We start from the raw sequence: 14,847 nt of genomic DNA, 5'->3' as shown, positions 1-14,847 counted from the left end.
ACATAAATTGGCCTCTTTGCATTTAATTCAGTGGAACAATGCTGAGGATTTGGCTCTCATCTTTCACAGATTTTCATTTTGCATATTAAAAAAATAATCTCTCTGCCAATTCTTCCTCCCTTCTCTGTCTCATGAAATTTAAAGGCAGGTAATTATGCTGCCATCTGTGCCCTTGTCAAGTGTTTTTTTTAAAGTTTGCAGTGTTGTTGTAGCTGTGTTGGTCCCAGATATTAACGAGATAAGACGGGTGAGGTAAAATCTTTTATTGGACCAACTTGTGCTGGTGAAAGAGACGAGCTTTCTAGCTGCACAGAGCTCCTCTGCAGCTCCTCAGCTCTGTGTAAGCTTGAAAGCTCATCTCTCCACCAACAGAAGCTGGTCCAATGCAAGATATTACCTCACCTGCCTTGTCTCTCTGTTTTTAAAATAGATCATTTTTATTTATTAACTCATAGAATTTATGCATCACATTATGATATTTTCCTGTTGCTCAGATGACTTATGCGTCTGTCCTCTCAGCCTCTGCAGGTTCCTTATCCTTGTCTATTTTAACTAGCAAGGCCCATGTCCATGCATAAAAGATTCCTTCATGTTTTCCTCCTTCATGCCAATGCTCTCCTCCATCACTTTCAACCCAACAAAGAGCTCCCTACCACACAGTAGTCTCCAAGCTGTGGAATTAATATTCCTGATTCATATTCATTATTGGCAACCTTAAGAATAACAACACTATTCACGGTGCCACATTCATCTCAGACCAGCTACAGAATAGGCAAGAATGTCATTACCTTCAAACGTGCTTTGACTTCATGAAGTTTCTCTTATTATTGTAATTCATCTTTATAGGACACGAAAGATATATACGTAGGGCTGTACCGGCCAGTACAATGTCAAAGGGCCCTGTCCTTGGATCCAGTCAAGCAAAGCCAAGCTCAGTCCAGGAGCTGAGGGACAAATGTGTTGTATGCCCCTGATCACTGTGGTTGAACTGGTTTCAAGAGCTGGTCTTCACTGAAAACTTTTATTGGCCTAGTTACATCGTTCAGGGGTGCAGACAGTGCTAGGTCAATGGAAGAATTCTTCTGTTAACCTAGCTCCTGCTTCTCGGGGAGGTGGATTAACTGCAGTGGTGGGAGAACCCCTCCCATTACTGCATGGAGTGTCTATACCAGGGGTAGGCAACCTATGGCATGGGTGCTGAAGGCAGCACAGGAGCTGATTTTTCAGTGGCACTCACACTGCCTGGGCCCTGGTCACCGGTCCGGGGGGGCTCTGCATTTTAATTTAATTTTAAATGAAGCTTCTTAAACATTTTAAAAACCTTACTTACTTTACATACAACAATAGTTTAGTTCTATATTATGGACTTATAGAAAGAGACCTTCTAAAAACGTTAAAATGTATTACCGGCATGCGAAACCTTAAATCAGAGGGAATAAATGAAGACTCGGCACTCCGCTTCTGAAAGTTGACCCCTGGTCTATACTGAAGTGCTGCAACTGCGCTGCTGTAGTGTTTTAAGTGTAGACCTGGCATGAGTTAGAGTAGCCCTGACGTTGATCTAGCAGATGCCCAGCTGAAGTGCCTCCCCACAAAAGGTTACTGTGTCAACTGAGGATGCCTGGAGCAGTACAGGACTCTGGCCACGTCTTGCCCAACATACCCTCCGTGCTGCAGACTCAAAGAGGCATTGGGCTGGTTATACTGGCTCTGTGCTACTTGGGGACAGAGGTGCTGGAACTAGGGATGCTGGGTGCACTGCCGTGCGCCCTGGCTTGAAGTAGTAACAACAAACGCCCAACACATGTTTTCCATCATCAGCACCCCCACTGTAAAAATTGTTGCAGCACCCCTGCTTGGGGACTCCCCATGCGCTACAGAAATCCTTAGTTGGCCGTTTAGGTCAGAGCAGCACAAAGCAGACTTCACATAGACCAGGATCTGGCTCAAGCTCCCTGGCCCAGGGACATTCTATCTAAAAGCAACACAAAACCTCAACAGCAGGGCAACAGTGAGAGGGAGAAGGGCACTGATATAGCAGAGGGGGAGGCTGCCTTTTGGAAGTGCAGTTTCCCCCCGGCTTGAAGTTGTTTGTCTCACATAATTCTTCTTTGTAAGTATATTAAAGTGTTATTATGTATAGCTGGGAGTGTCTTCCAATGGTGGGCTTCAATGAGAGGATACAGCTGGACGAACGCTGCAAAACAATTCACTGTGAATTAGCTTCTATTGTGTTTCCACCCCTTTCTGGGTTCACTTCCCTTGAACAGTCCAGTGAACGAGTTTACAGCCAGCCATGTTTGCTAAAGCTGCGAATTTGAAACAAATATTACAAAATGTTTGAGAAGAGTGAATTTACAATCTATAATATTCACCCCAGGAAGCTGATTCTAAGGCTTTGAACTCATCTAACCAGGGAATAAGAAACGTACCATGGTGGCTACTCCAGAAATCTGACTCGCCACCGGGTTACTGCAATTTCATGCTGGTTCCAGCAGAGTTACACTGGCATAGAACTGGAGTAGTAGAGAGGTGAAACAGGCCCTAGATGTTCAGTAAAAACAGCCCAGATTTTAACTGTGGAATATTTGCAGCCAATTGCTCCAGAAGAGTTAGAGTACAGACCAAAACTTAGCCCAATTTATTTGGGGGTATTTATTTGGGGAATAATTTTGGATTCACACACATACTTGAAAAAAATCACTGTCTATGGATAATTCATTAAAAGACAGGGAGGTAGAATCTTGCGGATGTATGGGAAGGGACAGAGATGTGCGTTTGCAGGAAACAGTGCACTAGATAGACATGCCTATCAGTGTAGCTTGCTTTAGTTGCATGCATTAATTCAATTTCCCCATTGATTAAGGAGTCATACTAATGACAGCAGAGACTTTGTACTCACGGGGTATGTCTACTTTGCAATTAGATGCCCGTGGCTGGCCCCTGCCAGCTGACTCGGGCTCGCAGGGTTTGGGCTAAGACCCTGTTTCATTGTGATGTAGGTGTTCAGGCTTGGGCTGGAGCTCAGGCTCTAGGACCCTGTGAGGTGGCAGACTGAACCCAAATGTCTACACTGCAGTTAAACAGCCCTTAGCCCAAGCCCCACAAGCCTGCGTCAGCTGGCACGGACCAGCCACGGGTGTCTAACTGCAGTGTAGACATACCCATGGACCCAAATTCTCAGTTGCCGCACTCCTTGTGCAGTTGTTTGTAAAACCCTTCTAAATCAGAATAGTAGCATTTTGCACTAATATAAATGACAACATAGGGCGCAGAGCAATGGCACATCTGGTTGACAGACTTTCCTCTTAATTCTTTCTCTGAAATGGCAGGGAGTTTATCCCCTACAATCTATAGATCTCTGGAAGAGCCATAGATCTGCTGAAGGCAAGAGGCATCTGCACACAACTCTCTTTTCTCTGCAATGACGACATCTCCTCCCCTACCCCTCTGCTGCTCTTTGATGGCAAAGATTCTCTGGGAGCCATGCAAATCAGGGAATACAATATAGCATGAAATTCATGCCATTGCAAAAGAGCAGTGCAAGGTCTTTGCACCATTGCAGTGTTGCCAGCTTTCCTGATATTTGGTCTTCTCCTTAAAGCCCTAGTACCTGGGATCAAGTGATTCTATAAGAATCTCAGCTTTCTTTTAAAATAAAAAGTAAATTTCTAGTCCTCATGGTTGAAAACTTGAAACAAGTTGACTTCAGAGGCTCAAAACCAGAAGGCAAATAAAAAGAAGCAAAAATGTATTATTTTTTAAAATCTCATGGGTTTTTGGGGACTGACTTCTGCTTTTTAAGAACACTTAAGCCTTCCAAATAGGCTGTGAGTCTTACCTGATGCAGCATCTTCTTGCTGGCCCTCCGCATGGATGTGAATGTCTTACATTTTGATTGCACAATCCTGTTAGCTTTATAAAGGTATGTTGCAGTGCTTTGTTTACCCTGCAAGACAAATCGGTGATGCAGCATTGCTTACACATGCTGCTTCATTTCTTGGTGTTTCATTTACTTTTCATTAAGTATCTCAGTGAGTCTCAGCAATCTGTAATGTTGGTAGCTGGGCATCCCCACAGGTTTGTCTTGATTAGTAACAAAATGAAGCCAAATACAACTTTTAAAACAAATCAGGACTTCCCACCAATTTTTGGTGTTTCCACTGGGACAGAATGTGTCCTTATCTTAATCAGCCCAGCAGTGGAATAAGATCCCATCCCAAGTCACGTATGATCTACCCAGAGCCTGGCTCTGAAGGTACATCTATACTGCACAGATCTTACGGTGGCATATAGAGGACATGCACTGCATGCCCCTAGAATGATTATAAATAGCAGTGTAGATGGTGAGGCATTGCTTAGACGAGTAAAGACATGTTTGAACCCTATGGGTTCAGCTCTCTCTCTCACAGCTCTCTCTCTCTTTCTCTCTCCATGCCCAAGCCCGTGCCTTCTCTGTCTACACTTCTATTTTTGGCAGTGTAGTTTCCTGCTGCCTCCCTGCTGGTAGCCTTTCCCCATTGCAGGGAGCTGTTGGAGCCTTTCCCTTGCCATAGATCAGAGCTAGCATGGGAATTTACACCATTCCAGCTCTAGTATACACATCTCTTCGTCAGAACCCTGCCTTGAGGCCAGTCCTGGGTGTCATTATTTGACAGTGTCTATATTCACACTCTGACACACTTTTAACGCTTGTGGGCCCATCACAATTCTCCATCAAAAAAGAAGATCCAGCCAGCATTTCCCTTCCCTCTCCATGACTAGTCACACTCATGGATGCTCTCAAGTTCAATTTTCGACCCAGTCAAGAGAAACAATTATTGGAAGTGTCTTGAAAGCTTCCTTTCCTATTATTTTTGTGTCTTGTCACCTATTTTAATATGAAGTTAGTTGGTCTTATTAAAATCAACACTGCTCCTTTGACCTAGTTAGATATGCCTGTTCAGTATATAAATAAATAAGCCTGTTTTAATTAAATTACTTCCAAATTGTCAGTTGTACGTTGGATAGAAATCTGACCTTATTCAGTATCTAATTTAGTTGAGTTTCAAAGTCTCCATCGAAGATAAAACCAAGAATCGGTTTAAGCCACTTGGGTGCAGAAAAGAGGTTAGGGCCTCTGGAGTCAATGTAGATGTCACGACATCAGTGTACGTGTAATCTGGTGACTAATATCCGTTTTACATGGGTTGTGTCACACAGGTTAAGAGTCTCTGATATGGGTTAAGATTATGATTAAGAATGTGCAGGATCTCACAGTTCTACTGGATCTAGAGGGCAAAAAATATCAATATATAAATGTGAAATATAAAGAAAGGATGAATCTAAAATGTCTGCACAGTATAACTCCTCAAGAGTTGGTGAAAGTGTGGTGGAAATATTTCGTCAGCTGCATTATTAATATTTGTTTTGTCTTTCAGGTTCAAGGTGAAGAACAAAAATCTTTCCTACACAAAGATTTTTGCTTTTCCCCTTCTTTTAATTTTATTTATAGTTTTGTATATAAGAATAGGGCCAGCAACAGAGCTACACCTATTTACATCAGCTGAGGATCTGGCCCATAAAGCGTTATGTACTATTGGGATATATGTTAGGCAGTGATCTAGAAAGTTACTTTCTATATAAGACATATAATGCAAAAGGGTTTCATAACAAGATTTTCCTCTTTTTCTCCATTGGAAGTCTTTTCTGAACAAGGCTGATTTGCTGTGGGACTTGGAGCCTGCTTTTCAGAGGCAGTAGGTAAGTACCCACAGTGCTCACTGTCCGCCATTTTGGTTGGTTTGGTGTCCACTCATTTCTTGAGATGTATGGACATGCAAACCTGGGGAACATCTGGGTGAGGTATTGTAACTGCACTCACCAGGCAATCCTCTTGTTCTGTAGCAGTCCTTGGCCTCACATTGGTTGATACTAGCTCCCACACAGCACCTGCTGGGAACAGTCCTTGCAGAGCCCTGATTTTTGATCAAATGATCCCCTTTTCCTCTGAAGTTAATGACCCCTTCCTCTCTAAGATCAATGACCGGGTTCCCTGACTTATGAACATCTGACAAAAGCATAGCCCTAAGTGTGCAGTCTCTGCCACCAATTACACACATGCAAAGTGAAACAAAGTTTGAAGAGAGAGAGACAAAAATCTCTAAATAAAAATTAAACACGATAAAAGCAGAGCTGGGCTAGCACTGAGAGAATTGTGAGCAAGCGAGGCTCAGCTCTTGTTTACAAAGGAGTAGTTAAGCAACGGAAAAGCTAACACGTTTATAATTTCCTTGTCTCTCTTTACAGCTGCACAACTCCTGTGAGTGGCATCCCATTTTGGTGTGCTATGGGTGGAGCATGGGAGGGTTCTACCTCTTAGTTTTTTCTATTCTGACTAAATCAGTCTAAACACTCAGGGCCAGCTCGTGAACCCCTTCCTCACAAAGCAATTCCACTGATGACAATGTCACTCACGTGAGGAATGGCTTTACAATCTGTCCTTAAACCCCTACATTCTATGCCCCAATATTTAGGTGGGACCAGAAAAAAAGCACTTCAAACATTGATGGAAACAAATAAGGGGAAAGACGTGTTTTAAATCCCAAGCGCTTTCTTCTAGTTTGTTTGCAAAATATTATGGTTCGTGCAGCAACCTTGTCATAGTAAAACTGAAAAATATGTTAGATCAAGTTTTTGCAGTGTGAAATTCTGGAAGATGTTCTGACGTTCCAAGGCAGGTGAATGGTTCAGGTGGAAATGTTAACCAGCTGCATTTGAACATGCTCAGCCGCACCTATCTATTGAGCTACCATCAATACAGTATTATTACTGGGATTCAGTGGCTGAGCTAGCCTGTGATCCCTGACGCCTTCGCTCAGCTGAGGGAGCTGGGTCACAATCTGGCTTACAGTGTTATTTTCAGTAGGTTACTGTGTGTGTAGTTTGATGAGTGGGTTCTTTGGGCTGGGGTGGGGAAGAGAAAACTGCACAGATCACATTGCCTCTAAGGGCCACTCTAGAATAGAGTTGTCTCTAACACGGTTGAAATATCTGTGGGCAATGACTGATACAAGTTTGACGCTGTCAGACTCAGATGCCCATGTCACCAAAACACTCCCACCTCATTTCTAATACTAACAAACACTGGCACTCTACAATTCCTGGTTAGTCAAATCTACTGCATTCCAGGATGATGCAGAACTCAGTTAAGTTTTCTAATATACCCAAGGAAGGCACAAAGATGGGAAACATTTTACAAGCAAGCAAATTAAAAAAAGCTCTAAGAAACATAATACAGTATTTATTATTAGTATTTATAAATCGTATTACAGTCGTATGTAGATGCCTCAACCCTGATCAGAGCACCACGGTGCAAGGTGCTGTACAAAGACAGAGTGAGAGATGATCTCTGCTTTAAGGAGCTTACAGTGCAAATATATGAGATGGACGAAGAGTGGGAAAGGCAGTATTATCTACTTTTTATAGATGGGGAGCTGGGGCACAGAGAGATTAAGTATGACTTATCCACAGTTACATTGGAAGTCAGCGGCAGAGCCAGGAAATGAATCCAGATATCTTGAGTTCTAGGCCAGCACCTTAACTGCTAGATGATCCTAAGCACAAAATATGCATTTCCTGGTTTAAATGTCTTATTTCTTGTTAAAGGACAGAAGAAACAACAAATATAAAGTCTCCGTGAGTGAGAGAGAGAGAACGGTGATTCACTAATACTCTGCACCTGAAGTGAAACACAAAAGATCAACAGTCTCGCAGCTGCCGTTGCAAACAGGTAGCAACTTCTCTTCGTTGGAAGGTGCAGCTCACAGAAAACAGAATGACCACATCCCCTTTTAGACACATAGCTATACATACCGCTGTAGAAATATCCTGACATTAAAGGCTCATGATATCTTATGATCTCCAGTTGCTGGAAACAAAAGCCTCATCCCATTGGGAAGGGAGGATTCCTAGATTTCTAACGACTGAAATCTCCTTACTCTAGCTCTGAGAGGTGTGAAGTACCAGCTGGAAAGGCCCACATTTTTTAAAGTGGCCATTAATTTTGGGTGCCCAATTTTAAACACAGCCCGTTGAGCGCCTGCAGAAGCCATGTCTAAACAGGAGGCCCAAGCTGTCTCAAACTGAACACCCAGAAACCACAGCACCCCAGTTAGTGAAGGAAAGAAGGAATAACTTCTATGGTACATTGTATATTTTGAAAGAAAAAGCAGCAGCTGTTTGAGGCTGCTCAGACGATGGGCTGCTATAATCAGTCCTGGCAAATATATGTAGGCAGAGTACAGGTGCCAGATGTGGTGTATATATAATTGTTTGTACAGGTATTACAAGATTATAATACAGCAGCAGTGCCTATTTTAATGGGAAATGGGCACACGGATCGCTTTAGGCAGCTTTCAGGCATATTATAATATGCTCTTTTTTTTTAACCTTACAAGGCACAATTCAATATGGATGAGAAAGTGGATTCCAATTCTTCAGTCAGTTGGCCTCACATATGGAGTTTCAATGGCACATACAAGTATCCATACCCAGACCATAACATTTCCTATGTGGACTTCTACCTTCATCAGCCACCAGTGGCAGCCATCTTCATCATCTCCTACCTCCTCATCTTCCTCCTGTGTATGCTTGGCAATGGAGTGGTTTGCTTCATTGTTCTGAGGAGCAAGCACATGCGCACAGTCACAAACCTCTTCATCTTGAATCTGGCTGTCAGTGACTTACTGGTGGGGATATTCTGCATGCCCACCACTCTCCTGGATAACATCATAGCAGGTAGGTGAACCCCAACCCCACAATGATAAAAAGTCAGCATAGCTAGCTCTTCACCACCACAGCTAAGGCGCATCTGTTTTCTCAGGTACCTCAGGCATTCCTAGAAGGCCAGTACACCATTCCAGTGCACCAAGTGTACAACGGCAAAGCTTTGTTGACTTCAGTTGACAAAAATCTGGTGTAAACGAGAGCAGAACCAGGAACAGAATAGGAAATAGCCTGGCAACTGTGCGTGATCAGTTGGCAAATTTTGACTTTTTATATTGACTATATTTATATGCTAGATTTTTCATGTGGTTAATTTAATATATATATTTTTCATTTAAATAGGTATGGTCATCCCTGAACCGAGCTTGTTTTGATGTCAGACATTGGACACAATTACACAATGTGATGAGCATTAGTGGTAATAACTTTATACATTTCCTCCCCACATATTTTTTTGACAGGTGTCCACACCCAGTGCTGTGATATAAGCCTGTGTTAAACTGCTCACCTTTCTTCCCCTCAGCCCCCTTTTTGTCACATAAGTTGTCTGTATGGATTTCAAAGTCCCAGCTACCCTTTCTGAGGCCCATCAGTATCATTTTTGGACAGGTGTGCATTTATGGTGCCACTCAGCTCTTTTGAGAAAACCGTATTTTTTAAAAAAATCTATTCTTATGAGAAACATAAAACATAAAAACAAACATAAATTTCATGCCCTTTCCTTACCTTTTAGGAAAATGTGCTTTTATGCAGTTAGCATAAATCTGAATATATTCAATTAAATCATTGTATACAACTACTAGTACAATTCTAAATCAATTACATAAATGCAGAAAGGCTTGATGACAGAGGAATAAATGGGAAATCATATATGTTTCATGCATTTTACCTCTTTTCAGATGAAATTATTCTGGTATGCCACTAATAAAATTCTGTATAAATCAAATTAAATAAATGCACAGAAGCTGCGGAAGAGTTTTGGGAAAAAACACTCCTCATTTGTTGAGCCAATCAAAAAGCATTTTTAACCATCTTTAATGGAATTATACATCAGAGCACGTTCAAATGTACCACATTTTCCTGAGTCAGCGGGAGGTTCTCTTTAACCCTATGGCTTTTTATGGGATTATACATAGTAGCATATTAAAATGCAAGTTAAAATTTAAATACCAAAATCAGAAGACGCACACATCTATATTTCTTTATCAAACTTTTAAATAAAACCTATATACCATCTACTAGTTAGCCATATATGTTTTTTAATTTTCAACCAGGAATAAAGTTTCCTCTTTCTAATTAAATCCCTCAAATAGCTGTCTTTAAAATCTGGTAGCACCTGTCTTTCAAAACTGGTAGAGAACCCCTAGAGGTATCACAGATTTAATCTCTATTCATATTCCAAATTAATACCTTTCTTATCTTTTTACATTTATTAGAAATTAATACCTATTGGGTTAAACTGCATAAGAGGCCTTTTAATTTTAGTACATTTTTACCTAATTAATTGCATAGGATATAAAATACTCTATAGAAGCAGTTTATAAGTATGTATTTCTCACCTGTCATGGAAATTTATCATTTGTGAATTACGAAGAATGTATTAGTTTCAAGGACACAGCATAAAGAACCCTTGCTTCCGGAGTTGTGTTAGACTAAAACAAGCATACAAACAAAAAACTCCAATATTTTTGACCAGTAGCTATTGACAAAAGAGCCTGTCTAGCACTTGTGTACCTATCAGAGGAATATTCATCTAGATTTCTGTATCAAATTTTAAAAATCTATTTAATTTCAAATTATTTTAACAGATATAATGGTATGCATAGTACGTGAGTAGTGCAACATAATGGCTCTCAAACCACATGGGATATAGAGACACAGCTTTGAATTTGTCCAGTTAAGACCATAGCTCATTATATGGGTTGTATTACTTCTAAGACATTGAATAATAGGTGTTTTGTTTTTTAAAGATAAAACAAGACTTTGTGTTCCAAGTATCCTTTATTTTATGTTTCATCTAAGCTCCCACATGCATTTTGTATCTCAGAGCCTGCCGTCATTTGAAGAATGACTACATAGACTTTGGTTTTGTTGTTACTGGTTTTAGTTTTCTGAATGTATAAAATAAAAGGCATCATTATCTTGTTTTTGGCCTAATCTTAGCCCATACACTAGTGTACAATGTTAAAATAGTAGAGGAATTTTTACCCTGATTACTGAGCTAACACCAACTTTGCTGCTATCGTTAAATGGAGATTTAAACTATAATATCCACCAAAAGGAGCACACATCTACAGTTATCTAACATATCTAAATAATTTTTTCCACACATTCCTTCTTACATGTTTATTTAAAACTAATAAAGAGTCCCTAATGGTATTACAAGCCCTGAGCCTCCCACCCCCAAATATTCCTATATTTCTCCCACCGACTCATAAATGTTATGTATTTATTCACGTAACTTTGAATTATTGGAAATTAGCTCCTTTGGCTCAAACTATGCAAGAGGTCTGTTAATTTTGCATAGCATTCAAAAAACAAGAGAAAACAAACAAACAAAACCTCTTGCAGACAGTTTACAATGCTGCATTTCTTTCTTATATTGGATGTAAGTTAAGCAAGTTTAATTTCCAGGAGAATACAAACCCTTCATTCACAGAGGTATCTGATAGTAAAAAAGAGCCAGAAAAAAAGCAGCAATCCATAATTTTGTAACAGGTTGAAGCACAGAGATAAAAATGTTATTTGTTGTTCATTAGATCTCTGATGAAACATCAAAATGTTTATCAGAAGGAACTGGAGAGGCTGGAACATCTCTTACTATCCTATTACCATCAGATATCGCAAAAAGAAGGGTAGGGAAGTGAAGAATGGGAGTTTGTGTGGATGACAGCTGTTGCAATTTTTATCTCTGTAGTTCAAACAGATAGATAGAAAAGTATAGCCCGTGAAAAAACTTTCATGCTCTTTTATTGCTATAATACATCTTTGTAAATCATAGAATATCAGGGTTGGAAGGGACACCAAGAGGTCATCTAGTCCAACCCCCTGCTCAAAGCAGGACCAATTCCCAACTGAATCATCCCAGCCAGGGCTTTCTCAAGCCTGACCTTAAAAACCTCTAAGGATGGAGATTCCACCACCTCCCTAGGTAACCCATTCCAGTGCTTCACCACCCTCCTAGTGAAAAAGTTTTTGCCTAATATCTAACCTAAACCTCCCCCACTGCAACTTGAAACCATTGCTCCTTGTTCTGTCATCTGCTACCACTGAGAACAGTCTAGATCCAGCCTCTTTGGAACCCCTTTCAGGTAGCTGAAAGCAGCTATCAAATCCCACCTCTTCTCTTCTGCAGACTATCAATCCCAGTTCCCTCAGCCTCTCCTCATAAATCATGTGCTCCATCCCCCTAATCATTTTTGTTGCCCTCTGCTGGACTCTTTCCAATTTTTCCACATCCTTCTTGTAGTGTGGGGCCCAAAACTGGACACCGTACTCCAGATGAGGCCTCACCAATGTCAAATAGAGAGGAATGATCACATCTCTCCATCTGCTGGCAATGCCCCCACGTATACAGCCCAAAATGCCGTTAGCCTTCTTGGCAACAAGGGCACACTGTCAACTCATATCCAGCTTCTCGTCCACTGTAACACCTACGTCCTTTTCTGCAGAATTGCCGCTTAGCCAGTCGGTCCCCAGCCTGTAGCAGTTCATGGGATTCTTCCATCCTAAGTGCAGGACTCAGTACTTGTCCTTGTTGAACCTCATCAGATTTCTTTTGAAATGAGGGGGTTGTATGCTGAATCCTGGAAATAAAACTTCCTTCTCAATTCACAAATGATGAATGTTTAATCCAGGTGTGACAGTCATGGAGCTGCTATATATTAGGCTATGGATCATATTTTAATAATTATATGACTATTGTAAGTGACCTGGCCAGTGAGGTAAACTTGCTGTATAATTATGAAAATTTGGAAAATCCATGCAATATAATCTCATCACTTACCATTTATTCTTCTGACCATTTGCATTTATTTATTTAGATTTGCATTAGTTGCATAAAAGCATATTTTCCTAAAAAAAAAAAAAGGGATATTTTTATTATTTATTTATATTAAAGATTCAGAAGGATACATTAAATAAATATAAAAACCTCTTTGTTTTTCAAAATGGTGAAATGGCAGTGAAAGTGCACACAGGTACAGAAACAATACTGAGGCACTTTTGAAATTTAGGAAAGGGCTGGAAGGACCTTTAGAACCATGCAGCCAGCTCACTGGATAAAAAGAGGGTGGGAAATGGGAGGGACATGCTGTCTAAAATGAGCTTTTGATTGGTGCATTATTGCAGTGTCGGACATGGACACTTGCCAACAAAAACATTGTGATGAAAGGTATAGAGTTATTACTATGACTATTTGCAATCAGTGTTGGGAATTAAACGTGTTCAGAGTGGTGAAGGAGGCAGTCTATGTTAGATGTACAGTCACGCTCCATTAGCCCTACTCACACTCAGCCATTTGTAAGGGGGCTTGAAGTAGTCTTTGCTGGTGGAATTTACATGCTGAGAAACCAGAATGTGTCATTTAAAATAAGACATGGTCGTCTTCAACACACATCTTCCTATATCTTGTCCTTATTGCTTTTCTTGCTACATTCCTCCTTTCCACCCCTTGGCACGTGCGTTTTCCCAGATTAGATGTCATTACTCTCAGTTAGATTCAGTAGACTCTGTTGGTCAAATTCAGAGAGGACGTGTAAAGGGTAATGTGTAAGTTGGTAACCAGGAATAAGTTTAAGTGATTAACCAATTCTAATGAGCCTAAGTTGATACATACTGTGGGGGGCTAGGACAAGGTGAAAGTTATACCTCTGTAAGGTAAGGTCCCTGTTTTATATGGAAGCATGTGAGACCATTGCAGCTATAGTGTCTATCCTCCTTTCCTCTCACGTGATGCTGCTTTAACCGGTGCTCAAGCGAATGCTTCAGATGCATGTGTGCTGCTATCAGGGTCATCAGAAGAACATTTCTGCCCCCTTTATTACCTTGTGGTGGGTCACTGTGGACCATCATTCACCTGCACGTGGACAGCATTATGCCTTGGGGGGAGCACTTCAGCTCTGGGACTGTTCTGGGAAGGATGCTCCTTGGCTGAGCCTTCAGCATTATAGTGAAAAGGAGGCAATTTACCTTTCTAAGGTTATTTCAATTTGTACCTTCCAGGCTGGCCCTTTGGGAGCATGGTCTGCAAAATGAGTGGGATGGTCCAGGGAATCTCTGTCTCAGCCTCTGTTTTCACTTTGGTTGCAATTGCAGTTGACAGGTAAGCTGATGTAAAGCTCTGAAACCAATATTCATTAAAACCCCCCCACAAATATATCCCGGGATCCCCAGTATATTTACAATTACCAATTCATCCTCATTACATCCTGATGAGATGGGGTGTACTGTGCCCAATTTAAGGATGGGCAGAATGAGGCACAGATAGGTTAAAGTGTGGCCATCATCATTTTTCCCCACTTAATTTCCATAGAGGAGCAGGCACTGCAGGGGAACCCCCTTAGCGTGGCTTCAGCTCTCCCGCCTGCTGCTTGCAGAGCTGAGAACGACGGGTCGATATTCTGAGCCTCGGGCACTCTGATCTGCTGTTGAGAGAAGCGAAGCCTGTGAGTCCCCATCCCCCATCAGAGCAAGGAATTCACCCATCCCGGTCTGGGGGGAGAGCCCTGGCGGAGACTGGCAGATCCTGTGTCTGCTACTCTCCCTTCAGGTGGCAGATCAAAGAGCTGCTGGGACCAGAAGGGCCCCTCCCAGGTCTGTAGCAGCCGCAGGAGGGGTGACAATTCTGCGATCAGGGTCACAGGACTTAGCCCATTGGGCCACTCTAAAGAGCTCCTCCTCCCTCCCAGCCTGTCCATCTTTTATGAAGGATGCATCTCTTCTCCCAACCCGCAGCCAGGCTGCGCTGGGTTCCTCCTGGGGGTAAGGGAGGATGTTATAAATGTTCCATCCCAGCCTCTACTTCTGCCTCTTCAATGCTGTGGGGAGGGTGCCCCTCCCAGAATACCACTGGGGGCAGAT

The 14,847-nt window shown here is 41.6% G+C and overlaps 1 protein-coding gene across 2 annotated transcripts in view; it reads left to right on the top strand.

Moving 5' to 3' along the window:
• NPFFR2 (neuropeptide FF receptor 2) overlaps positions 1–14,847 on the top strand; it is a 44,307-nt gene that overhangs the window by 27,162 nt on the left and 2,298 nt on the right. For both annotated transcript variants that reach the window (XM_039541328.1, XM_039541327.1), the window contains exons 2-5: positions 5,683–5,742; positions 7,648–7,771; positions 8,439–8,778; positions 13,990–14,089. In XM_039541328.1, the coding sequence (XP_039397262.1) occupies positions 8,451–8,778; positions 13,990–14,089 (428 nt within the window). In that variant the 5' untranslated portion in view covers positions 5,683–5,742; positions 7,648–7,771; positions 8,439–8,450. The remainder of the gene's footprint in view (positions 1–5,682; positions 5,743–7,647; positions 7,772–8,438; positions 8,779–13,989; positions 14,090–14,847) is intronic.

This window comes from Mauremys reevesii, linkage group 5, assembly GCF_016161935.1.
Source record: "Mauremys reevesii isolate NIE-2019 linkage group 5, ASM1616193v1, whole genome shotgun sequence".
Classification (NCBI taxonomy): Eukaryota; Metazoa; Chordata; order Testudines; family Geoemydidae; genus Mauremys; species Mauremys reevesii.
Note: the sequence above shows the minus strand (reverse complement) of the source record. Positions and strands in the feature narration are given on the sequence as shown.